The sequence below is a fragment of the Panthera tigris genome, chromosome A2, assembly GCF_018350195.1.
Source record: "Panthera tigris isolate Pti1 chromosome A2, P.tigris_Pti1_mat1.1, whole genome shotgun sequence".
In the NCBI taxonomy this organism is placed as follows: Eukaryota; Metazoa; Chordata; class Mammalia; order Carnivora; family Felidae; genus Panthera; species Panthera tigris.
Window position 1 is genome coordinate 165,993,118 of NC_056661.1, and position 26,201 is coordinate 166,019,318.

The following is a 26,201-nucleotide window of genomic DNA, read 5'->3' on the forward strand; positions in this document are numbered from 1 at the left end:
GACCTTTCAGGAGATGACTTATTATTTTCTGTGTCAATTTCAGTTTGCTTATCTGAGTTTTTTCACTTGCTAAGCAACAACAGAGTAACTTCTTTTTATTCAGTTAACAATTACTCCTAATTTTACTGAATTCGTTTGGTCTTCAGAGCATCATGACTCTCCATTTCCTTCTACTTTCATACAAGACAGACACCATAAAGGCCAGATTTCTAATATGCGATTAAACTAAAACTCTTTGTGTCAAAAAACAGCTTAAGTAGTATTAAAGGATACATGGGAGAAAAATGCTTGCAATTAACCTCTAATAGACAATCAGTTACTTAAAAAAAAAAACACTGCAAGCACGGGTGCCTGAATGGCTCAGTCAGTTAAGCGTCTGACTCATGATTTCAGAACAGATCATCATCTCATGGTTCATGGGTTCGAGCCCCGTGTCGGGCTCTGTGCAAGGAGCCTGCTTGGGATTCTCCCTCACTGCCTCTCTCTCTCTCTGACCCTCCCCAATTGGTGCTCGCTCTTTCTCTCTCAAAATAAATAAATAGAGGGGCGACTGGGTGGCTTAGTCAGTTAAGTGTCCAACTTCAGCTCAGCTCATGATCTCATGGTTCACGAGTTCGAGCCCCGCGTCAGCCCTGTGCTGACAGCTCTGTGCTGACAGCTTGGAACCTGGAGCCTCCTTCAGATTCTGTGTGTGTCTCTCTCTCTAACCCCTCCACTGCTTGTGTGCACGCTCTCTCTCTCTCTCTCTCTCTCTCTCTCTCTCTCAAAAACGAATAAACATTTAAAAAATTTTAATAAACATTAAAAAAACACTGCAAGCATAAAAAGGAATGAAATCTTCCCATTTGCAACAACATGGATGGATCTAGAGGATATAACACAAAGTGGAAAAGTCAGTCAGAGAAAGACAAACACCGTATGATTTCACTCACATGTGGAATTTAAGAAACAAAACAAATAAGCATAGCAACAAGAGACAGAGACAAACCAGGAAACAGACTCTTTACTACAGAGAACAGACCGACGGTCACCAGAGGGGAGGTGGATAGGACAGTGGGTGCAATGGGTGATGGGGACTAAGGGGGGCACACGTTGACATGAGCACCAGGCGATGTAGGGAAGTGCTGAATCACTGTATTGCACACCTGAAATTAATACTACACTGTATGTTACATCACTGAAATTTAAATAAAAACTTTAACAAACAAAAAGAGGGGAGAAAACACTGCAAAAATGAGCAAAGGAATCACAGGTAGTCAATTTACTAAAAAATAAGTATGAATGACCTCTGTTTTGTAAGTGTCCACCCTCACTAGTAATTAAAGAAATGTACATTTAAGAGGGGAAATGTTTCGCTATTGAATTGGCAGGTTTTAAGTGATGCCCACAGGTGGTGAAGATGTATTCTGAGAAGAGGACCCCCTCCCCCACCCCACCCCACCGATGAACGTGAAACCAGCAGGAGACTTCAGCTTTGCGGACGGGAAATATCCTCTCAAGTCCTCTGCAAGTATGCTTACCTGGCAAGTGAATCGCAGAAATTTATCCTACGGACAAATATTTGTAAAGATGTACACTACAGTTTAATTAAAAAATTGGAAACACTCCATGATTAACACAGCTCCAAGCAATATTGTAAATCGCACAGAAAAGTAGTTAATGGCATGGAAACCTCCCCCTTATGTGTGGACAGGGGGAGATACAAACTAACCCTGAGTCCGTGAGGGTTTTCCACTTGGTTGTGCTCACAGGAACACACCACATTCAAGGCCACAGGCCACAGAATGAATGCACAATAGTTACATGCTTATAGGACTGGGAGTAACAATTCTCTTCACCATACATCTTGTTTTCCAAATATTCTACAGCAAAGGCAGTCATTTCTTTCAACACAAAGGGGTAAGAGAAAAGGGAGTTGTCTGTATAAACTCCAAATGAATTAAACAGTTAAGCATAAACAAAATCATTTTTAGAAAATAGGAGTGGGGGGAGACAGTATTTGTCACATCTCAGGGAGGGAAAGGATCTTCTAAACACAAAACAATTAGACCAAAGGGAAGACAAAAGACTGGACAATATAAAAACGTTAATAATTCCATCAATCTAAAAAGCAAATGAAGTTAAAAAGTAAAATAACTAGAACACATTTACAAAAATCTAAGAAAAGGCTGATGTGTTTTGGGGTGGCTCAGTCAGTTGAGCATCTGGCCCTTGATTTCGGCTCAGGTCATGACCTCGCAGTTCGTGCGATTGAGCCCCGCATCAGGCTCTGCACTAACAGCACAGAACCAGTTTGGGATTCTCTGTCCCTCTGTCTCTGCCCCTCCCCAACTCATGTGTGAACACTCCCCTTCCTCAAAAAATAAATAAATAAACAAAACTTTTAAAAAGTTGATGGGTTTCACACATAAAGAAATCACAATATGAAAAAAAGGGGGAAGGGCAATGAAACAGAAAAAAGATCTATGTATTAGATCTTTTAATATATTTTATAAATTAAAATTAAAATATCTTACTTCACTAAAAATTTCTAGAAGATGGAAGAGTCAAGACTGGAAAGCAGGTATAGTTGGCCTCCAAGCAATACACTATGTTGCCCACCGTAAGTCAGTCCCTTTTCCTTTCTTAAAGTTTGTTTTTGAGAGACAGAGAGAGAGACAGAGCACGAACAGGGGAGGGGCAGAGGCAGAGGGAGACGCAGCATCCGAAGCGGGCTCCAGGCTCCGAGCTGTCAGCACAGAGCCCGACGCGGGGCTCGAACTCACAGACCGCGAGATCGTGACCTGAGCTGAAGTCGGATGCTTAACCGACGGAGCCACCCAGGTGCCCCAGTAAGTCATTTTTTAACCATTTTTAACCATTAATTTTAAAGCCTATACTGACAAAAAAGTCTTCCCCCTTCTGTTATACATTTTTAAATGACAAACGTTACTAACAGGAAATTAAAGTAGAAAACTATGGTTACTATTTTGGTCTCAAATGGAGGCTGAGTTCTTTTCACATATCCAAATAAACCAGAATTCTCTTGCTAAATATTTAAATTGGGGCACCTGGGCAACTCAGTCGGTTAAGCATCTGACTCGATTTTGGCTCAGGTCATGATCCGAGGTTTGTGAGATCAAGCCCCACAACGGGCTCTGTGCTGAGCACAGAGCCTACTTGGGATTCATCCTCTCTCTCCCTCTCCCTCTCTCTCTCTCCCCACCCCCCTTCCCAACTCACTCTCTCTCTCTAAAATAACTAAAAGTAAAAAATGAAATTAAATTAAAAACAGTTTTGAATAAATACGTAAATGAATACGTATCAAAATCATTGTTAAGTATAAACTGCTTCTTGACTAAGTAAAACAGAAAAGCCTTTCACAACTAAGAATAGGAATAGTAAGTAAAATCTGGTTTTCTGATTTTATGAGGGACTCGTGGTTTATTGGAGGCAGATGCAAATTAGGCAGCAAATTAAGACAAGGCAAATCTAAAAATACAGGGCAGTAAAAAACGAAAACGTTCATTGTGATTATAATGAGCAATACATACTGACCATGAATCAGGGAGCCATTCAGCCACTGAATGTAGTAGTTGTGAGGAAAGGAGAGCAGGATCTCGTTGCTGATTATGGAGAAGGGTAAAAGCAAAACCGCCCCGGCTGACACCGCCAGCGTGAACGTGCTCAAACACAACCTGGAAGAGAAGAGACGGCTGTCACCAGCGACTGGAGAAGGCAAGGAATATGGTACAAATTCAAAAAGGATAAAAACTCTTACATCTCTTAATCCAAAAAGTTACATGAGAATTTCACTAAGTGTAGTTGGGAGAAGTGTTCACTAAGTGTAGTTGGGAGACCAGGAGACCAACGATGCTGTGTGACTGGACATGTTCAATCAGACACACTCCACAGCGCCTCACCCCGTGAGAAGCCCGTGAACTTGAACGAGCAGGCCCTAAAAGATTCACACACCGAAGACAGAGTACTTCGTACATTTTACAAAGAATACGCCATAGACTCTTTCCTTTTTTAAATTTAAATATTTATTTCACAATGGCGTTAAATTAACAACTTTGGCAAATAGATCATGAGAGCAATGCAAACACTGACTCAGGCGAAAAACTACTTGTGAAGACAGTATGAAAAACAAATCAGTCCAAAATGGTTATTTCAAGAGAAAAAAACTTACAAAGCCAATGGTCAGCTACCTCTTAAAATGAGTAAAGGCAAAATAAGTGATACTAGTAAATAGTAGGGAACTACTGAACAGTATTCTACTATTAAAGATATTTAAAACACTATTTTGGCATTTTTAAAAATAAGATGTTGCTAATATGTCCTAATACAGAAAGATGTCTAAAATAAATTTAAAAAAAAAACAAACCTGAAAAAGCATGAAAAATAAATAAAAAACATGCTTCCCCTACACCAGCCCTCTCAAAAAACACATATATACACACAGGAAAACAGAGATACAAAAAAACCCCCCAAAAAACCTAGCATAATATATGACAATCCCATAGAATAGGAGGATTCTAAGGGGCTTTCACTTTCTCAGTTATACATGCCCGAAATGCTTAACATTTTTTATCTAAAGATTTTTTAAGACCAACAAGGCAAAAGAAAAGATAACCTCACCAACATTAGAGATGGAACCTTAATTTAATATCCATCCCTTTAAAGTCAATATAGGAAAATGTGAAAACAAACGTACGAAGATTTAAGAAAAAGTCATGCTGAACGTTCCTAATACACACTTACTCGAGGAACTGAGGCCCACGCCATCTTGTGGCCACAAGCAGAAGTGCTTTCCTACTTCAAAGGCAAAACGACCCGGAAACCTCAGTTCAGTAAGTGGCCGGTAAGTGTTTAAATGCAGACCATGTGACACGTACCAAAAACACAGCACAGACAGATCAGACACAGAAGTCTCACAAGCTGTTTGGCCGAGTGGGCATGTCTCCCGGGGAAAGGACTGGAAGAGTCTCCATCCCAGTCCACTGCCAGCTCTGGCAACGGCCAGCCAGTGACCGGAAGCGTGCGTCTTTGGTTCTGTCCTCGCAAGTCAAGTGAGGAAGCCGCCCTGACCGCCAGCATTTCTTCCTTCCAATGCTACAAATCAGGTCGACCCACAATCTCCGCATGCCAGGTCCCGCACGGCTATTCCAGTGTGTTCCACAACACAGTCCCACCTACAGTGGGAGCTACCTGGCCTTCTCGCACCCCAAGGGACCATGTATTTCATGGCTCCGTGTCCCTGGGCGCAGTCAGCTCTGCCCCCAGGGTCCCCTCTGTGTCACGTGCCCTATGAAGCACCCTCAGCACCACCCTCCTCACTTCTCTCAGCTACATGACACCCACCACGTACCCAGCAAGAAGACCAACCACAGTTTCCAAATCAGAAACCAGGACCTGTAATCCGACAAAAAAGTAAGCTTATGAATGCAAACAGGTACAGTATTTGAAATCACGAGTGATCCGGAAAATGCTGAATGTATGGTCACCATAACAATGATGCCAACTCTCCACAAAACACGTCCTCAATCTACTGCATTGCAGGTCCTGTGACTGGGCTCTGGACATACAGACAAGACGCTGCGATCCGTGAGCAGCGGGACCAGAGCTACTCAGAAAAGGCTGAGGCAGTGCAGGTAACCGCTGGCAAGGGGTCCCTATCGAGTCAAAAAAGGGCAGCAGTGGTCACAGCTTACAGACCTACAGAAGCGTCCCTCAGGTTAGAGTACAGCTTCAGAAATGTCGCCTTCTGCAGGGAGCAGATTCTGAGGACAGAACACACGGGACTTCCTAGGGGGTGAGGGAGGGCTGAGAGGGAGGGCTCCAGGCTGACTCTGGGTGTTTAGTCTGAGAACGGGAAGGTGGAGCTGGTCCCAACTATGACAGAGAAGGCTGAAGCTGGAGCCGGGGGGGATTAGCAGCTCGGCTTCGGACCCCTCTCATCTCCGACTCCAGGAGCCAGGAGCATCACAGAAGCCACGCTCCACACTTCTCTCTGCAGGCTACCAGGTGGCCCAGAACTCCTGCCTGCCCCACTGTGGTCACGTTCTGCCCGATCACCGGTCAGGATGCCGCCTGCCAGGGCTGTCCGCCCTAACGTTATTCTTTTCCCTTTTAATTCGTATTTTGTGGGAAGCTAAGTTAGAAACTAGGAAAAATATCCTGTTCCTTGTCAAACAATTTATTCATTTACTGATTCTGAACAGTATGAACCCAAGATTGTTCTATTTTACCCTGTGTGGGATCCATTACAATCATTACCTTGACGCGCAGAGTGTCCCTGACCGATGTGAAAGCCCTCGAAGGCTTCCAGGTGCTTTTGACCTGTCTTTCCAGCACGGATCTTGGGGCCCTTCCTTGCATTCTGGCAGCACCACATGCACAAAACGAGCCTTGAACTTCTCCCCCGCCCCCCCCAAGCCCTGCAGTCAGCTTCTCCCCCAGGGAGCCCTGGCTCCTGTCAGTGGAAAATCACACTTAGCAGTGAGGATCTGGGTGCTAAATATACTCACTGCTACCGCGGTGCTGCGCTCTCAGTGAACAGGCTGAGGCACCACACATATCTGTGCATTTACACACTTACGTGAACCCATCTTTACGTCTAGATCTGGCTCAATAACTCTATGCTGAAAACCACGAATCCACACTGATACTCTCAACTGCAACGCAACAACTCTGTTCATTTTCGCTCCCTCTCCCCTAACCGCAAATGGTTTCCGTTACCCTTGATGGACCAATGCCGTGGATGCAATCTGGCACCCTCGCCCCATGCAGAGGCGCCCTCCTGCTCTGGTGAGTCCCCATTCTGGACTGTCCTGCCTCCCTCCCACTGACCTCTGACACCCATGCCAGGCCATCCCTCCGGGGACACCCTCCTCAGCCTACTTGGGTTCTGCCACACTGCCGGGGCGCTGACCCCGTGACAGAACACCCCTGAACACACGTGGGTGCTCCTCATCACCCCTCGAGACGACACCCCTGTCAGGATTTCCCTCCACAGGGAAAACGCCCTCCCTCCTCTCAGACCCTGAGAGCCCACGCCAGGTCACCCCCCACCCCGGGCTCTGGCGCCTCGTGCTAGGCCCACCTCCTGCATGGAGGCCCTTCGCTCACCTGCAGAGGCTCACAAAAGTTTCAGCCGTTAGGCGTTCTATTTTTATATCAATTACTTTATTCTAAATCAAATCAAATAACTAGCTGACAGCAGCTCTCAGAAAATGGAACTTTTGGTTGCATAGTTACTTTGGGGGCGTGAGCAGATACAAATAGAGAACAGAACACAGGGTAAAGGAGAAAGCAAAGGTGGGTGTAAAGGGAGGTGAGAAAGCCCAGGGAACAGACTTTCCGTGCTCACGGGAGAGCTGAGGCCGCCGTGGGGACCCTGCTGCAGCAGCCCCCGGGGCTGCCGGTCACACTTCAGAACTCGTCTGAGCTCTTTTCGGGTTCTTCTTTTAGGACCTGAGGACTTCTGTTGGCTCCTCGCAGGCAGGCCTTGCCTTCCACCTCCTCTTTGGTGGAGGCCGCGAGGCAAAGCAAGATGGTGGAGAGGAGGGAGGCTGAGCTCCCACGGACTGCACACCGAGCACCGACTCGCGACTGTGTCGCAGGTGTTTTAATCCACACCACGGCACGAGAGTGAAGCGGCAACTCTCCTTCACACAGAGAAAACAAATCCTTGTTTCTCAATCTCTTCTGGACTCAAGTCGATCCTGAGTTCAGAATCTGAACCCGGATCTGCCTGCCTCCTCCACGCTCACTCATTCCGTCTGGAAGCAAGAAAACAAAAGACAGCGGACGCCCAAGAGGTCGTTGGGAGGAGGGGTCAGGGACCGGACTGGCCCTGGCTCTGTCCAGTCTTTACTGTCAGCGCACACCCGTCGGCCTGCAGGAAGGGCAGGTCTGCTCCGGTCACACGACACGGGCACTGCCCGCGGGGAGAACCCAAAGCCCCAGACGCACAGCGGCCACAGCAGAGCTGGGAGGAGCGGGGTGAAGCGCGCAGGGCTCCTGAGCCTCCGCACAAGGAGACGAAGCGCAGCCAAGGGGAAAGCCGAAGTGTGTGTTCTGGTCTGATGAGGAATTACTGAGCCACAAATGCACGCGCGCAGATCTGCCACCAAAAATGGAGCGCAGACGACACGGAGAGGAGAGTGGTACACATGTCACAGCTCCTTCGCCTGGGACAGAATCCTTGCCTTTACTCGGTCTGTGATTCGCCGTAGCTTCGTGAGGTAAGTGAACTACGCTGTTTTTACGGGAGCCGTAATTTAGACAGAGAAAAATAATGAATCACTTAAGAATTTTCACAAATGTCATGATGTTAGGAATAAAACTAAGACCCCCAATCCTGTAAATATAAATCAAGTTATGGGCCTAAGTTTTAAACCCACAGAGCAAGAATCCCCAGTATAAAGTTACAGATGTTTTCCCTGGGGCATTTAAAATCATTTAAATTACCACGTCTAGTAACGCAGAGTCCATTTATATTCACTGTTCAGTTATGAATCGAATCAGCCCTATTCAAGTCACTTACTAGTTGGAAGTATTTTTTACTGAAGCGAAATTCACATAACATAAAATTAACCATTTGAAACTTATAATTTAGTAGGATTCAATGTATTCACAGTGTTGTGCAACCACCACCTCTTTCTAGTCCCACATTTTCATCACCCCTAAAAACACTCTGTATTCATTAAGCAGTTTCTCTCCATTCTGCCCTCCCCTCCATCCCCGGTAACCATACATATGATACTGATGGATTTACCTATTCTGGCTACTTCTCATACACGGAATCATACATTCTGTGGCCTTTTGTGTCTGCCTTTCTTCACTTAGCATGATGTTTTCGAGGTCCTACATGCTGCACTATGCGTCCGTACTTTACTCCTTTTTATGGCCGAGTACTATTCCAGCATACCTGAGAGTACCTGTGTATGTGAGTACGAGTACATGTGGTCTCTCTCTCTCTCCTCCTCCCTCCTACTCACCTCCCCCCGCCCCAGCAACAGATGAATAACCTGATATTAATCATGAAAAAACAAATCCAAACAACTGGCCTGTGATCTTCAAAAGTATCAAGGTCAGGGAAGTCAAGGAAATACTGAAGAGGTGGGGACAGGACAACTACGCGCAGTGTGGATTCCAAACACGGTCCTTTTGCAACACAGAACATCACTGGACAACTGGGAAATCTGAATGGGGCATGAGTGATACTGTATCAATTTCATTGTTTTGATGGTTGTATGGTAGGTACACAGGAGAATGCACTGTTTATAGGAATTATATACAAAAGTATCCCAAGGAAATGAAGAACCAAGCCAGCAACTTCTCAAACGGTTTGGGGTGTGGGGGGAGGCTCTTTTTCATATTTCTAACTTTTCTATAAATTCAAAACTATGCCAAAAACTTTTCAAGTATCAATAAAAAAGAATTAGAATAAGATACTCTCCTATGTAGCCGCAGCTGTGAGATTTCAAATTTTAATCAAGCAAAATGTGACAGAAAGAAACTCACTGCCCTCCATCCAGTTTGATGCCTCAAAAACATGAAAGGGTTCGTCAATAGCAGCAGCAGCAGCAAACAGACGCAGGAAGAGAGCTGCACGGAGCCTAAAGAACCACCCGAGCCCATCTCCCTGCTCACAGCCAGTAAGTGTTCAATTAACCAGAACAGGCACCTGCTCCCCACTCCAAGACTGTCACAGTCTTCTCCGCAGACCAAACAGCCCGAGTCTTCTTTCTTGTGGCCCAGCAATTTTCCCAGCCATAAGCCCATTTCCAGGTTAAAACCTCTGAAGGTAAAACTGTCGGTTCCTCAAGCCAGCAAATTTTAACTGGAGACAATCCTCAATTATCCACGTACAGTTGATTCTTGAACAACATGGATTAGAAACACATGGGTCCACTTATAAGCGATTTTTTTTAATAAATATAGGACAGTACTGTAAATGTCTTTTCCTTATGATTTTCTTAGTAACATTTTCTTTTCTCTAGCTTGTTAGAATACAGTATATAACACACATAACACACAAAACACACGTTAATCATCTGTTTATCTTATGAGTAAGACAGCAGGCTGTTAGTAGTTGAGTTTTGGGGGAGTCAAAAATTATTCACCGATTTCCAACTGCACAGGGCCAGCACCCCTAACCCCCCAGTGTTCAAGAATCAATTGTATATTTGTTTATGTGTGCTTCCAAGGGCAGGGTTAATATGGAGAAAAAGCATTGTAATACATGAGGTGAATTTTTTTCCACATTTATGCCCCAAAGTGTGAATTAAATTTGAAAACTTTATGACTTCAGAATCAGAAACAGAACAAATGAATTTTAAAATACATACGAAATCCTGTTGACTATGGCGTCTTCATCTTCTTGTTCATCTGTAAAAATGTGTAAGGTGTTAAGTTTTTATCTTCAATAACATGTTTCATTTATCAGAAACTATAAACAAAAATAGAAACTTGAAGTGATTATTGAACAGAAATGATTTTTAAAAAGCAACTGTTCATTTCAGCACGGATCCAAATTCAAAGCTCATTAAATCACATAGGATAGAATTCAGCTAGAGAAGAGTGTTTTGATTAACCAGAATCCTGATTAACAAAAATACTCTATATAAATTAAAATTTTCCAAATATTTAGTGCTCAAGAAAATAAAACTTAGTAGAACATTAGGACCACTATCAAGTTCATTGTCATATAACGTAAGTGAAATTGTAGTTGCTAATGAATGAAATGTTTTGGTCGATAATATCCAACAAAAATTTTTATTATAAAATTAGAATTCAGAATTTGAGAACATGTACTTTTCTATATTTTGAGTTTGTCATCATTAGTGGTAATAATGAAGATTCTCTTGGACCATTCTAAACCACTTAGATACCACTGCCTCAATGCTTCATAGCTATTGTTCAAGTTACAGACAGAAAAGTATCAAGTTCTGTATCTTTTCCAAGTAGCAGATGCCCCCTGCCCCAGAGCTCACCCACCTCCCCCTCCCTCTCCCTCCCTCTCATGGCCGTCAACCCTCTGTCATCCCACGTAAACTTACCAGCTAAAGACAGTATGATCCCATTACAAGAATATTACATGACACCCCTCCCCTTCCTTCTCCTCGATACCTAACTGGGGTTGTCCTCAAAGGCTCTCTACGCAAGTCTCTGGAATCATGAGCGTCCAGCTGCTCCAGTGTCAATGGCACATTTGAGCCATTCTCTTAGTCCAATCTCCATTCTTAATTACACGCTGCCCCAAATAACTTCACAACCAAAAGGACCATAAAATAGTATAGTCACAATTAATTTTTATACTGTTGTGTCCACACTCAATCAACCATCAACTACTGAAGAATGTTTCAATAGCTTCATAACCATTTCGTTTCTTCTCCCCACAATCGACCAGGGTACCATCACCCCTCCCTGCCATTACTCTAAAAATCACCTAATAAATCTCCAACTTTTCTGTTCATCATCCCCTAATTTCCCCTAAACAGTGCACTTATATTCATTTACTCTCTCTCCCCCTCCTTCTGTGTCCACAATCATTAAAACCTGATGCCAAAATATCTGAAAGACAGTTAAGATATTGGGGTGTCTGGGTGGCTTAGTCAGTTAAGCATCCGACTTCAGCTCAGGTCATGATCTCACGGTTCATGGGTTCGAGCCCCATGTCGGGCTCTGTGCTGACAGCTCAGAGCCTGGAGCCTTTTTCAGCTTCTGTGTCTCCCTCTGTCTCTCTGCCCCTCCCCTGCTCATGCTGTTCTCTCTGCTCATGCTGTCTCTCAAAACTAAATAAACGTTAAAAAAATTTTTTAATAGTTAAGATACTGTGTTGAATCTGCAGGTCTTCAAATTTTTGAAAAATTAAGACTCCAAGAAGTATTTTAGTGTAACCATAGAGTCAAACTAAAACACTAGAGCAAGCACTATTTCCCAATTGCTTTCAAAACTCTAATTAGTTTAATATTATGACAGAAAGAGTATTTAATATACTGAATCCTTAAGTATGTATATGGCACTACAATCAGCCCAGCATCACAGGTGGAAAATCCTGTGATCTACAGGAAGCAGCTGAGATTTACTAGAAGGCAGCTAGGCAACTGCTTTGGTCCTTACAAAACCCCGGCACAGAACCTGTGAAATTAACTAGAGAAGGTAAAGATAGTCCAGCAGTCAGAGAAAGGATGGGATGGGGATATGCGTGTTCAAAGTCAGAGCCAGTCACAAGAACCCATATATCCTCACAAACTCTAGAATTTCCCAGATGCTGAAGAGCCACACACTAATCTTAGTCAGATGTAAGAACAGTGGTAAACAAGGGCTCGGGTCTAAGAGGGTGACCACCCCACAAGTGGGCAGATTCCCTAGCCGTACTGTCAGTGCCCTCGGGACCAGGCAACTGGGTGGCACGATCGCGGCCATACTAAATACAGACACCACCATGCGGGCGGGCACTGCACAGGCCAAATACCATACATCAGTTGGCATGATAATCTAAGTTTTAATTACAATGGTTCCACTTACCTGATTTTCTCTTGTATCTCGTAATGATGAAGTAGGAAACAACGTAGAGAACGGCAAAAAGAAGGAAACATATCTGAAAAAAAATTAACAGATCATTTACGTTTGTCGCACATCTTTGTTAAGATTATAAAAGATACATCTTTGGTATTTATAGGCAAAAAGATTCAATCTATTAAAAAAGTAAAACTTTTAGATATTTTGCTAATATGAAGTTTTGATAAAATACTAATTTATATGAACTAAGTCAAATAGCCCAGTTTTTAATATCATTGTGGAGAAGAAAAAGCCCAATGAAGATTTTTCTTTTTATAACTTAACCAAATTGTTTTCAAAATCATATGGAAGTGTAAAGCGTCAGATCGTCACCAACAACCCTGAACACTAAGGTCAATGAGACACTACTGTCCCTTCCAAATATCAAAACATACTACAAAGCTTCAATAACATTTAAAGAGTGTGCTGGTGCTACAACTTGACAGATCAACGAAACAGATTCTATTATATAAAAAAATATATAATTTTGTTCTACATACAAGAGGCATCACAAATCAATGTGTGTGGGGGGAATAATCATTCAATAAATATGCCACATATCAAAATAAACAGCAGCTGAATAAGAAACTTTTTTAATATTAAATTCAAATTAAATTCCATTTAATTTTATGGGGATGATAGATAAAAGAAGATGGGTCATGAAACAGGAGATCTCATTATAGTCACAGACCAAGTATGCTAGAAATAAAGTCCTACTAGAGCTAAGATCCTAGGATCAAGGTACCAATAGTTTGAAGATTCTCAAACGAAACAATTCCAGGTGCTGATAGTCTAGGGAGCACCCCTCCGCACGGATTTCTGAACAGTGGATGTTGGCCACAGGATGGAAAATGACCTCAGATCTAGGTGTGAACATCCACTGTACCACGTCATCTAGGAAATGACAAACTGAGAATGGAGGAAGACCATGAGCCTCATGTCACAACCGGGACAAGTGGGAGAATGACAGGAGACATACTGACAGTGACCAAAAAGGAGCCAAGAGTAAAAAGCATCAAACTGGCCTGCTGCTGAGAACCCACCGAGAACTCCAGATGGTTACGAGAATGTCAACACCATCACCACATCCTCCCAAAATCCTTCGGAGTGTAGGAAATGGGTCAAAAAGGAAACCGGTTATTGGTAAAGGAATAGAACATCTTCGTCAAGAAGACGTTAAGGGTCAGGGAAGACTGTTTACAATGGAATGAGTCTGGGTAGCCCTGGAAGGAAAGAAGGGGGACTGGGCAGAAACTGATTTACGAGGTTAGAGCCAGAGGGATCAAACGGACAGGGCATTAATATTTATGACAGACACTAACTGAAATTCATTTGACAACTACTTGTTGTGAGCTTACGGTACACCAGGTACACTTTTGGGAACCGAGAGCAGGAAGATGAGATCTCATCTCTTACTTCTTCCCTCCAGCGTTTTGAACACACAGAGCTCTTCCTGGCTCAGACCCTCGGCCTTGAATACCCTCCCTCCACACAGCTGCGTGTCTTGCTTTGTCTTCTCCCACAGTCTTTCCTCAGGTGTCACGTGTGAGGTGTGCCCCCTCACCCCTGCCGGCGCTCCCCATGCCCCTAACCCAGCACAAGGTCATCGTCGGTTCCACTGACCGCTTACTGACTGGTTAGCTGTTTACTTACTGGAATGTAAGCTCAACGAAGGTGGAACTTGGTTTTATTCACTGCTGTGTTCTTGTTCCAAAAAGCGCACCTGTTGTGCCAGTCCTCACAAACAGTAAAGTGCTGGTTTTTACCCTGAGTGAGATGGGAATCCGTGGTGGGACTCGGAGCAGAGGGAGACCGAATCCATGACAGAGGGAAAAGGCTCACTCTAGGTACAGTGGGGAAAAATAACTGAAGCAGCCAGAGCAGTCAGGAGCGTCCACCAATCATCCAGAGCAGAGGTGACTTGGAGCTGTGTGTGGACTTCTCAAAAATGATCAAGTTCGGGGTAGGTTTTGAAAACCACCTTGAGAGGGCGTGGCCTAAGAAAACGGAAAGAGACAGTGGCCATTTCCTGCGTCGGGAAAGATTATGATGAAGTCATTTTGGGTTGGAAGTTAAAAAGTACAGTTTACACTGATGCAGGTGAAATACTTATTATCCACTCAGGTGGAGAGGCTGGATGGGCTGTTGGATACGAAATCTGTACAATCCAGGGAAAGGAGCCCGGCTAGGATTTTTTAAGGTGGGGGGTGGGGGGTGCCGGGGGGACACAAGCAGATAGACATTTAAAGCCCTGAGACCAGATGGGATTTCCATCCTAGGGAGTGAGTGCAGCCAGAGAATTCCAAGAACCAAGCCCCAGAAGCCTCCAATACTTAGAAGCCAACCTGACAGAAGGAGTCAGCAGGTAGGAGGCATACAAGAGGCTGTGACGTCCTGAAAGCCACATGAAGAAAGTTCGTGTAGGAAAAGGGGATCATCAGCCGTGTCAAATGCTGCTGACAGACCAAGTAAGATGAGCACTGAGAACTGACACCTGGATTTAGCAACACGGAGGTCGTCAGTGACCTTGACGAGAGAGGTTTTTCTGGAGTGCTGAACGTAAAACTCCGACTGAAGCAGATTAAGAGAGAGGAAGAATTGGAAACAAAATGTAGCCAGTTCTTTCCTGGAACTTATGGGAAAGGGAAGAAAAAGAAATGGGATGAGGCCTGCGAAGAGGGGTTTTTTTAAGAGGAGAAAAGCTACACACAGTTGTAATCATATTCCAGCAGAGAGAAAAATTATCGAAGCAAGGGAGAAAAAGGCGAACTGCTAAGCCAACACGCCCAGGTTGGGGCGCCAGAAAGAAAGCCCCTGGTCACGAGGAGGAGGAGCGAGAGCAGGAGAGCAGGGAACACGTGAGTCCCATGGCGGGCAGGTGTGCAGATGTGGGGCAGCAGCATAACGACAGAGTCCCTTCCGCGGGCTTCTATGTTCTCAGTGAAACGGAAGCACATTCTTCTAGGAGGAGTTACACGTGGGGAGTGGAGACAGCAGGCACACGGGGAATGGGGCGGGAAGTGGCGTAGAGAACACAAGGAAGTGGGAGGCAGGCGAGGTGAAGCGGCCTTCGAGCACAGGGGGGTGGGGGAGCCTGCTTCTCGGCCACCGAAGGGGCCGCGGGCAGAACGGGCAGAGGCTCGAGGGCTCTAAGGGCTCTAACACCTCCCCTGTTCTCCTCCCTGTATGGCCGACACCGGCACATTCGCACTGGGCACCGCTCACTCCTCCTCCACCCACGGATCGGACTTCATGTCCACCGCCCAACGTCAGGTGCCCTGGCAGCGGTCAGCCATGACCTAGAGGCCAAATTTCACTCTCATAATTTCACCTGACCTCTGAGCAGTACCTTCTATCTCAGCAAAGGTCCTCCTTCTCTGATTGTTCACCCAGTCTCCATCACTAGCTTGCCTTTCCTGCCAGCCTTTAAATATTACTCGTCTAAAACAAACAAACAAACAAACAAAAACAAAAAACACCATTATTCTCTAGGATCTCAGGGCTGAGCCAGAAATCTATTCTCAATCCACAAGCTCTTCACAGGTAACCTAGTCTGCTCCAGGGTTCTAACCATCAACCCTCAGAAGTCCTGGGACCACAGTTTGAAAACCACTGGTCTAGGGTATTAGCAAAAGTAAGTGAAATTATTGGCCATATATCCTAAATAGACTGGGGGGAAAGAAAAAGAAACCAAGTAACCAAGTGCAGGGTGATGGATGCTGAGTGAAACGATTGGCCATAAATCCTAAATAGATTGGGGGGAGGGTGGGGAAGAAACCAAGTACAGAGTGATGGATAAGAATGGAGATGTCAGGGCACGTGGGTGTTCAGTTGGCTGAGCATCTGATTTTGGCTCAGGTCATGATCTCACGATTCGTGAGTTCAAGCTCCACATCAGGCTTTCTGCTGTCAGCACAGAGCCCACCTTGGATCCTCTGTCTCCCTCTCTCTCTGCCCCTCCCCAACTTGTGCTCTCGCTTGCATGTGCATGCTCTAATAAATAAATAAACTTTAAAAAAAAAAGAGTGGAGATGTCAATCAACTGAGGTTCCTGGTAGAGCTCCAATAAAATACCAAAGGTGAAAGAAAAAGTTATGATTAACGAATGCTTTCAGATTTTTAAACTTAGTATTTAACGTTAGAGAACAAAAGTGTCAGGAATTCCAGAAAGTTCATGCACAAACAGTGGATAAGAAGGCATGAAAAGTAATGAACAAAAGGAAATCAAGGAACCAAAATGCATGGCATAAAATGGAAAGACTAATGAAAAGCAATTCAATTAAGAACGGAAGTAAAGCTAACAATTATAAAAACAAATATAAGCATGACTAATTTATTAATTTTTTGACATTTTTAATTTGTATTTATTTAAAAAATTTTTTAATATTTGTTTATTTTTGAGAAAGAGACACACACACACACACACACACACACACACACACACACACACACACACAGAGTGTGAGCGGGGGAGGGGCAGAGAGAGAAGGAGACACAGAATCCAAAACAGGCTTCAGGCCCTGAACTGTCAGGATAGAGCCATGAGATCATGACCTGAGCCAAAGTCAGATGCTCAACCAACTGAGCCACCCAGGCACCCCAACATTTTTCATTTTGAGAGAGAGAGAGAGAGCACACATGAGCCGGCGAGAGAAGCAAAAGCAGGGAGAGAGAGACAGAGACAGAGAGACAGAGAGAGAGAGGATCTCAAACAGGCTCCATGCCAAGCATGAAGCCCTACCTGGGGCTTGATTCCACAACCCTGGGATCACAACCTGAGCCAAAATCAAGAGTTGGACACCCAACTGACTGAGCCACCCAGGCTCTCCCAAACATAAGTATTACTAATTTAGAAATAAAAGCTACCCATAATGAAAATAAAAATACAACTATAACATATTAGAACAAAGCTCACAGAATGGGTTAGACTATTTTTCTAGTTACAAAGTTGGGACTAGGAGCAAGTGCTCCTCCCGTAAATGATGCATATTCAAGACAGCAACCCACAGGGATGAGCAAAATGCAGGCACACTGTAATCTTACCTCTTATCGTCCCTATATCCAGTGCGAACACAAAGAAATTCCTAACCAAAAAAGGAGAAGGTCCTTACAGCCCTTCACCACTAACAGTGAGTAAGGTACAGCTGATAAAAAGAGAGAGGAACAGGCTCTCACGGTTCTCTAAAAAGACAGAGCTTTGGGGCGCCTGTGTGGCTCAGTCGGTTGAGTGTCGGACTCTTGATTTCAGCTGGGGTTGTGATCACAAGGTCATGGGATCAAGTCCCGTGTTGGCCTGCTTACGGTCTCTCTCTCATTCCCTCTGCCCCTCTCCCCCACTCATGCACTCTCTCACTCCCTCTCAAATAAAAAATAGTAACTTTTTTTTTTCAGGGCGCCTGGGTGGCTCAGTCGGTTAAGCGTCCGACTTCAGCTCAGGTCACGATCTCGCGGTCCGTGAGTTTGAGCCCCGCGTCAGGCTCTGGGCTGATGGCTCGGAGCCTGGAGCCTGTTTCCGATTCTGTGTCTCCCTCTCTCTCTGCCCCTCCCCCGTTCATGCTCTGTCTCTCTCTGTCTCAAAAATAAATAAACGTTAAAAAAAAAAATTTTTTTTTAAATAGTAACTTTTTAAAAATTAAAAAAAAAAATTGAGCTTTAATCTCCTGGTCAGGGAGAAAAAGTAAGGACACTAAAACCCACAGGCAGAAATGATACAACATGCATGCCCTCTGTGGCGGCTAAATCAGAGGTCAGAAACCGTGGCTGCCACATGGCCTTAGTCCTGATGCTGATCAAGAATGGCTATCCTAGAAACATACATTCTTCCAAAACTGAATCAGGAAGAAATAGAAAACGTTAACAGACTGATTTCTAGTAATAAAATTGAATAGGTAGTGAAAAACTACCAACAAAAAAGTCCAGGACCTGATGGCTTTAATGGTTAATACCTATTCTTCTCAAACTATTCCAAAAAAACAGAAGATGAAGAGAAGCTTCCAAATTCCATCTGAGACCAGATTTACCTTGATACCAAAACCAGACAAAAACACTACAAAAAAAAAAAAAAAATACAAGCCAGTGTCTCTGCTAAACATAGAGGCAAAAATCCTCAACAAAATACTAGCAAATCCAAACCAACAATACATTAAAAAAAAATCATTCACCATGATCAAGTGGGATTTATTCCAGAGATTCAAAGGTGGTTCACTATTCACAAACCAATCAATGTGATACATCACACTAACAAGAGGAAGGATAAAAAAAAAAAACCCATATGATCATGTCAAAAGATGCAAAAAAGCAAGTGACAAAATACAACATCCATTCATGATAAAAACACTCAACAAAGTGAGTTTACAGGGAACATACCTCAATGTAATAAAGGTCACATATGAAAAATCTACAGCTAACATCATATTCAATGGTATAAAACTGAAAGTTCTTTCTCTATGATCAGGAACAAGGCAAGGATGTTCACTCTCCCCTCAACAAAGTACTGGAAGTCTTAGCGGCAGCAATAAGGCAAGAAAAAAAAAATAAAAGGCATCCAAATTGCTAAGGAAGAAGTAAAACTTACTCTTTGAAGATGATATGATACAATAATCATAAACCCTAAACCCTAAAAATTCTACCAAAAACTATTAAAACTGATGATGAATTCAGTAAAGTTGCAGGATACAAAATTAATATTAAAACTGTTGTGTTTCTATACACTGATAACAAAGTAACAGAAAAAGAAATGAAAGTAACAATCCTGTTTACAATTGCACCAAAAATAATAAAATACTAGGAATAAATTTTGCCAAGGATATGAAAGACCTATATTCCAAAAACTATAAGACATTCATGAAATTAATTAAAGACACAAACAAATGGAAAGATATACCATGCTCATGGACTGGAAAAATATTACTAAATGTCCATACTAAAGCCGTCTACAGATGCATTGCAATCCCCATCAAAATACCAATAGAATTTTTCCCGTAACTAGAACAAATAATCCTAAAATCTGTAGGAAACCACAAAAGACCTTGAATAACTAAAGCAATCTTGAGAAAGAAGAACAAAGCTGGAGGTATCACAATCCCAGATTTCAAAATATACTACAAGCTAAAATAATCAAAACACTATGGCACTGGCACAAAAACAGACACACAGGTCAACGGAACAGAACAGAGAGGCCAGAAATAAACCTTCACCTACATGGTTAATTAATCTATAACAAAAGAGGCAGGAATATACAACGGGGAAAAGACAGTCTTTTCAATAAATGCTGCTGGAAAAACTGGACAACTACATGCAAAAGAATGAAACTGGACAATTTTCTTAACACCATACACAAAAATAAACTCAAAATGGATCAAAGACCTAAATATGAGACCTGAAATCACACAAATCCTAAAAGAAAAGGTTGGACATCAACCTTAACAACATATTTATGGATACGTCTCCTGAGGCAAGGGAAACAAAAGCAGAAATAAACTATTGGGACTAAGCCAACACAAAAAGCTTTTGCAAAGCAAAGAAAACCATCAACCAAACAAGAGGTAACTTGGGGTACCTGAGTGGCTCACAGGTTGAGCATCCAATTCTTGATTTTGGCTCTGGTCATGATCTCCTGGTTCATGGAATTGAGCTCCGAGTCAGGCTCTGCCCTGACAGCACAGAGCCTGCGTGGGATTCTCTCTGCCTCTCTCCCTGTCTCTCTCTGCCCCTCTCTGTGCCCCTGCACACACACACACACACACACACACACACACACACACACACTTGCTCTCAGTCTCTCAAAATAAGTAAATATTTTTTTAACGTTTATTTATTTTTGAGAGAGAGAGCATGAGCAGGGGGAGGGGCAGAGAGAGAGAGGGGGACACAGAATCTGAAGCAGGCTCCAGGCTCTGAGCTGTCAGCACACAGCCCGATGCGGGGCTCGAATTCCCAAACCATGAGATCACAACCCAAGCCAAAGTTGGATGCTTAACTGACTGAGCCACCCAGATGCCCCTAAAATTAAAATTATAATTCTTCAAGTAATCCTAAGAGCCAGAAAAATAACAATAAAACAAAGAAAAATCCAGACTATGCAGCAAAAGACAGGATAACACCAATATTATGAAAGCAATAATAAAGATGAAACATTAAAATCATAATTGTAAATGAAACAAATTATGAAAAGAAAACTCTCACAGATGGAGACATATCGAAAATAAAGTAACCTAAAAAGACTGAAAACAAAAGGATAAACAGAGACAAACTGGGCAGACACTAACAATGAAGCTGACTGTTGGGACTCCTGGGTGGTTCACTGGCTTGAGCATCTGACTCTTGATTTTGGCTCAGATCATGATCCCAGGGTCATGGGATTGAGCCCGGCAGGCTCCACGCTAAGCATGGAGCCTGCTTAAGATTCTCTCTGCCTCTCTCTCTCTCTCCCTCTCTCCCTCTACTCCTCCCCAACTCGTGTGTACCTGCACACGTTCTCTCTCTCTCTCTCTCTCTCTCTCTCTCTCGAAGAAGAAGAAGAAGAAGAAGAAGAAGAAGAAGAAGAAGAAAAGAAATTGACTGTCATTTTTTTTCCCTCTCTCAGACAAGGATGAATTTAAGGCATAAGGTGCAAAAGTAAGACAAAACAGGGCATTCTATGAACAACAGTAAAGCCCACAATGAAGAAAGAATCTTCACGCACCAAAAACACAGCACAAAAACACACTTTTTTAAAAACTGAATATTCAAGGAAAAATGTAAACCACTACTTTAGTTGGGAGACTTTAATTCACCATAAAAGACAAAGTAAATGCAAGCCAAACACATACTAATAATATGACTTTTTAAAGGTATTAAGATTGCTCTAGTAAATAAATGTGTTTATCATACTCAATGCTCTACACCCGTATAAGCCCATGTCCTGCCATCAATGTCCCAGCCCCCTACCACTACTAATCTGCTTTGTTTCTATGGATTTGCCTAATCCAGATATTTCATATCAATGAAAACATAATATGTGCCTTTTTGTGTCAGGCTTCTTTCCCTTAGCATAATATTTTCAAGGTTCCCACAGGATGCACCAATACATCATTCTTCCAGACTTCTTACAAAAATAAATAAACCTCTATTTGATTAAAAACACACTGAATATTTTGTTGCTAGCAGCTCAAAGTTTCCTTTCAGATATATTTGCAGATGTTCGTTGCTCGTTTGTGAATGCGACAAACCCCCTTTCAAAGAGGTAGGAAACAAAATTAGCAATACTCCATCTCCAGAACAATTAACACGACTTTGAAACACAAGCGAGTATCTACTTTTCTAAGTGTTACTAGCACCATCATAATAAACTGCCCTGTTATCTGTCAACTCGTGCTTCGATAAAGGTAAAATAGTATTTCCCCACAAACAAGTAACACTGACACCCTTAACAAGGGGTAAATATTCTATTTTTCAAGATTATCACAATAAGTTTCAAACTCATTAATGTCATCTACAATATTACACTTTATTGCTTATTCTTGAGGTTTTTCAGGTTCTACATACTCTTACATCGGAAGTCACCAGCAAAAACTTCTTTAAATCCCTTCTGAGACCCAGACTCCAGCAAAACACAAAGGAAAGACAAGCTTTCTCTGAGCCAGCTGTCACTCCTGTCCTTTGGGTTCCTACATTTGAGGCACAACTATTCTACCACAAAGCCCCCTCTTCCTGAATCCCCACAATACTCCTAGTACCCAGATTTCAGCACAACCTCTGAATTCCATTAAATGTTTCAGGTACATAAAATTTGTCTCCTAAACTTTTTATTACATATAGTTTAGGTACATTAAAGGTACTAAATACCAACAGGAACTGTCTTATACATCTCTTGAATCTTCCTGAGTGCCTAGATAAGTAATTTTAAAATAAACTCCGTAAATTACACTCCCTTCCTACTGCCGGATCCTTAGCCTCCATCAGACCTAATCGGGGCAAAGGGAAGACGCTTTGAATAGGATGAAAGGTAGACGTTTAAATTAGACTGTACTTAATTTTCAGTATGTAAGAGTGACCATAAAACTAAAAGATAAGCCAAAGTTGTCATCAAAGGAAGGGAACAGAGATCCAACAAACAATCCTTACAGTGGGAGAAAATTAAACTGCTTTACAACTATTTACTACCAAGTTTACTCATGCAATAAACAGTTAAGTACTGACATCTTAATGATCTTGAGTCTTCCTTCTAAGAGAGGAATGTCTCTCCATTAATGTAGATCTTCTTTGACTTTTTTAAATCAGAGTGTAGTTTTATATCTAAGCATTTTCTCTTGGTGCTAACGTTAATCGCGCTGTATCTTTAATTTCAAATTCCAATTTTTCATCCTAGTATACAGGACAGCAATGGACTTTTGTGGATTAACACTATATCTTAATATCTTTCCATAACCCAGGAGTTTTCTGTTGTTGTTATTGACTCTGGGATTTTCTATATAGACTATCATGTCATCTGAGAACGAAGACAGTTTTCTTTTTCTCTTCCCAATTTGTACACCTGTCAGTTTACTGCGTTAGCCAGGACTTCCAGTGCAATGTAGAAAAGCAGTGAGAAGAGAGGACATCCTTGCCTTGTTCCTGATCTTAGTGGGAAAACGTTTGGTTTCTCATCATTAAGTATGATGTTAGCTGTAGATATTTTGTGGATGTTCTTTATCAAGCTGAGGAAGTTCTCCTCTATTCTTGGTTTATTGAGAGCTTTTACCATAAACGGATGTTGGATTTTGCCAAATGCTTTTTCTTCATATACTGATAGGATCATATGCTGTTTCTTCTTTAGTCTATCGATGTGACGGATTACACTGATTTTTGAATGTTGAACCAGGCCTGCATACTTAGAATAAATCCACGTGGTCCCGGTGCATAATAATTCTTTTGGCACACTGTTGAATTTAGTTTGCTAATATTTTCTTGCAGAACTGTGCATTTATGCTCATAAGAGATATTGGTCTGTAGTTTTCTCTTATTGCAATGTTTTTTGTCTGATTTTAGTATTAGGGTAACGCTGGCCTCCAAGAATGAGCTAGAAGTATTCCATCTGCTTCTATTTCCTATAAGAGATTGCAGAGAATTGGTATCACTTCTTCCTTAAACATTTAGTAGAATGCACCAGTGAAACCATCTATGACTGGTGTTTGGGAAGGTCAATTGGTTATTCAGTTTCTTTAGATGCAAGCCTACCCAGATTATGTTTCTCATTGTGTGAGTTTTGGTAGACTGTGTCTTTGAAGAAATTTGTCCATTTCATCTAGGTTTTCGAACTTGTGGGCATAGAATTATTCATAATATTCCTTTAGTATCTTTTTAATGCCCATTGACTCAGTAGAAATGATCTTTCACTTCTGATATTAGTAATTTGTGTTTTCTCTCTTTTTTCTTGGTTAGCCTAGCTAGAGGCTTATCAATTTTATTGGTATGTCTAAGGACCAGGTTTTGATTTTGTGAATTTTTAAAACTTATTTCTTATTTTCACTTTCACTAATTTCTGCTCTATTTTTTTTTTCTTTTGCTTACTTTGGAATTACTTTGCTCTTTTTTTTTAGTTTTTTTAAAAAATTTTTTAATGTTTATTTATTCTTGAAAGAGAGAAAGAGACACACAAAGGGTGAGCAGGGGAGGGCAGAGAGAGAGGGAGACACAGAATCCAAAGCAGGCTCCAGGCTCCAAGCTATCAACACAGAGCCTGATGTGGGACTCAAATCCACAAACCGTGAGATCATGACCTGAGCCGAAGTTGGACACTTAACCAACTGAGCCACCCAGGCTCCCCTTCTTTTAGTTTTCTAAGGTGGAAGCTTAGATTGTTAATTTTTAAGTCTTTCTTCTTTTCTAATATAGCCATTCAATGCTATGAATTTCCCCCTACACACTGCTTGTGCCGCATCCCACAAATTTTGATATATTTTATTTTCATTAAGTTAAAAACATTTTATGGGGCGCCTGAGTGGTTCAGTTGTTGGGCGTCCAACTTCAGCTCAGGTCATGATCTCACAGCTAGTGAGGTTCGAGCCCCGTGTCGGGCTCTGTGCTGACAGCTCAGAGCCTAGATCCAGCTTCAGATCTGTGTCTCCCTCTCTCTCTGCCCCTAACCCACTCGCATTCTGTCTCTGTCTCCCTCAAAAGTAAAATAAAACATTAAAAAAATTTTTTTTTAACTTTTCTAGAGACCACACTGACCCATGTGTTACTCAGAGGTTGTTTAATCTCTAGGTATTTTGGAGCTTGCCAGTTATATTTCCATTATTAATTTGTAGTTTCACTCTTTTGTGGTCTCAGAGCAAACATTACATGATTTCTGTTCCTTTAAGTTTGTTAAGATGTGTTTTATGGCCTAGAATGTGGTCTACCTTGGTGAATTCTTCATGCAAACTTGGGGAAAATGTACACCGTGCTGCTGAAGTAGTCTGTAACTGTCCATTAGATCCAGCTGACTAATATTGCTGTTCAACGATATACCCTTGTTGATTTCCAGCCTGCTAGATCTGTCAATTAGTGACAGAGGGGTGTGGCAGTCTCCAGCTATAATAGAATCACCCATTTCTCTTTGCAGTGTATCAGTTTTTGCCTCACATATTTTGAACCTCTGTTGTTAAATGCATACACATTAAGAACTGTTATGTCTCCTTGGAAAGTTGACCCTTTTTCATTCTGTATTGCCCCTTTTATTTCTTATAATTTTCCTTGGTCTAAAGACTGCCTTGTCTGAAATTAATACAGCCACTCCAGCTCCCTTTTGATTACCGTTAGCTTGGTGTATCTTTCTCTGTCCCTTCACTTTTAATCTATCTTTACATTTTAAGTGGATTTTTTTATGAACAGCATACAGTTGGGTTTTTTTAATCCACTCTGATAGATTCTGCCTTTTGACAGATACACTTAGGTCATTCACATTTAAAATGATCATTAATAGTACTGGTTGAATATTTATCACAGTTTTAACTATTTTTTTTTGTTTTGTTTCTTGCCCACGTTCTCTGTTTCTATTTTTGTCTTTCAGTCTTTGTCTGTCTCCTCTGGTTTTAACTGATTCTATTTTCTCTCCTCTTCTAACATATCAATTATAGTTCTTTTAAAATATTTTTAGTGGTTGCCTTAGAGTTTGTAATTTACAACTACCCTGAGTCCACTGTCAAGTACCTAATCACGGGTAGTGCAAGCACCCTGTAACTGAGTGCTCCCAGTCCTCTCGCCCATCCCTTCAGTACAGCTGTCATTCACCTTACTTCTCCCGAAGTGTAATCACTAAAAGTGTTGCTATTACTTGCAATAAACTGTTATCTGATATATTAAGAAAACAAAAGATTTTATTTCACCTTCATTTATTCTTTCTCTAACATTCTTTCTTTCTTCATATACATCTGAATTTCCCACCTAAGTAATTTTCCTTATGAGGAACTTCTGTTAAGATTTCTTGCCAAGCAGGTCTACCATCAATAATGTCCCTCAATTCTTGTCTGAAGAAGTTTTTATTACTCCTTTATTTTTAAAGAGTAATTTGCTGAATACAGAATTCTAGCTTGGTGGATGTTTTTTCTAATAACATTTTAAACATATCACTCCCCTCTACTCTTCTTTCTGAAAAGAAATCAGATATAATTCTCCTAAGATTCTCTATCTGTAAGGTATTTTTATTC

The 26,201-nt window shown here is 42.1% G+C and overlaps 1 protein-coding gene across 5 annotated transcripts in view; it reads right to left on the bottom strand.

Annotated features, from left to right (window-relative positions):
* LMBR1 (limb development membrane protein 1) overlaps positions 1 to 26,201 on the bottom strand; it is a 151,160-nt gene that overhangs the window by 106,604 nt on the left and 18,355 nt on the right. For all 5 annotated transcript variants that reach the window (XR_006214011.1, XM_042976418.1, XM_042976402.1 and 2 more), the window contains exons 2-4: positions 12,520 to 12,592; positions 10,338 to 10,377; positions 3,538 to 3,677 (exon numbers count right to left, since the gene is read on the bottom strand). Coding sequence is in view for 4 of the 5 variants with exons in the window: in XM_042976418.1 (XP_042832352.1) it covers positions 3,538 to 3,677; positions 10,338 to 10,377; positions 12,520 to 12,592 (253 nt within the window). In the remaining variant the exon portion in view is untranslated. The remainder of the gene's footprint in view (positions 1 to 3,537; positions 3,678 to 10,337; positions 10,378 to 12,519; positions 12,593 to 26,201) is intronic.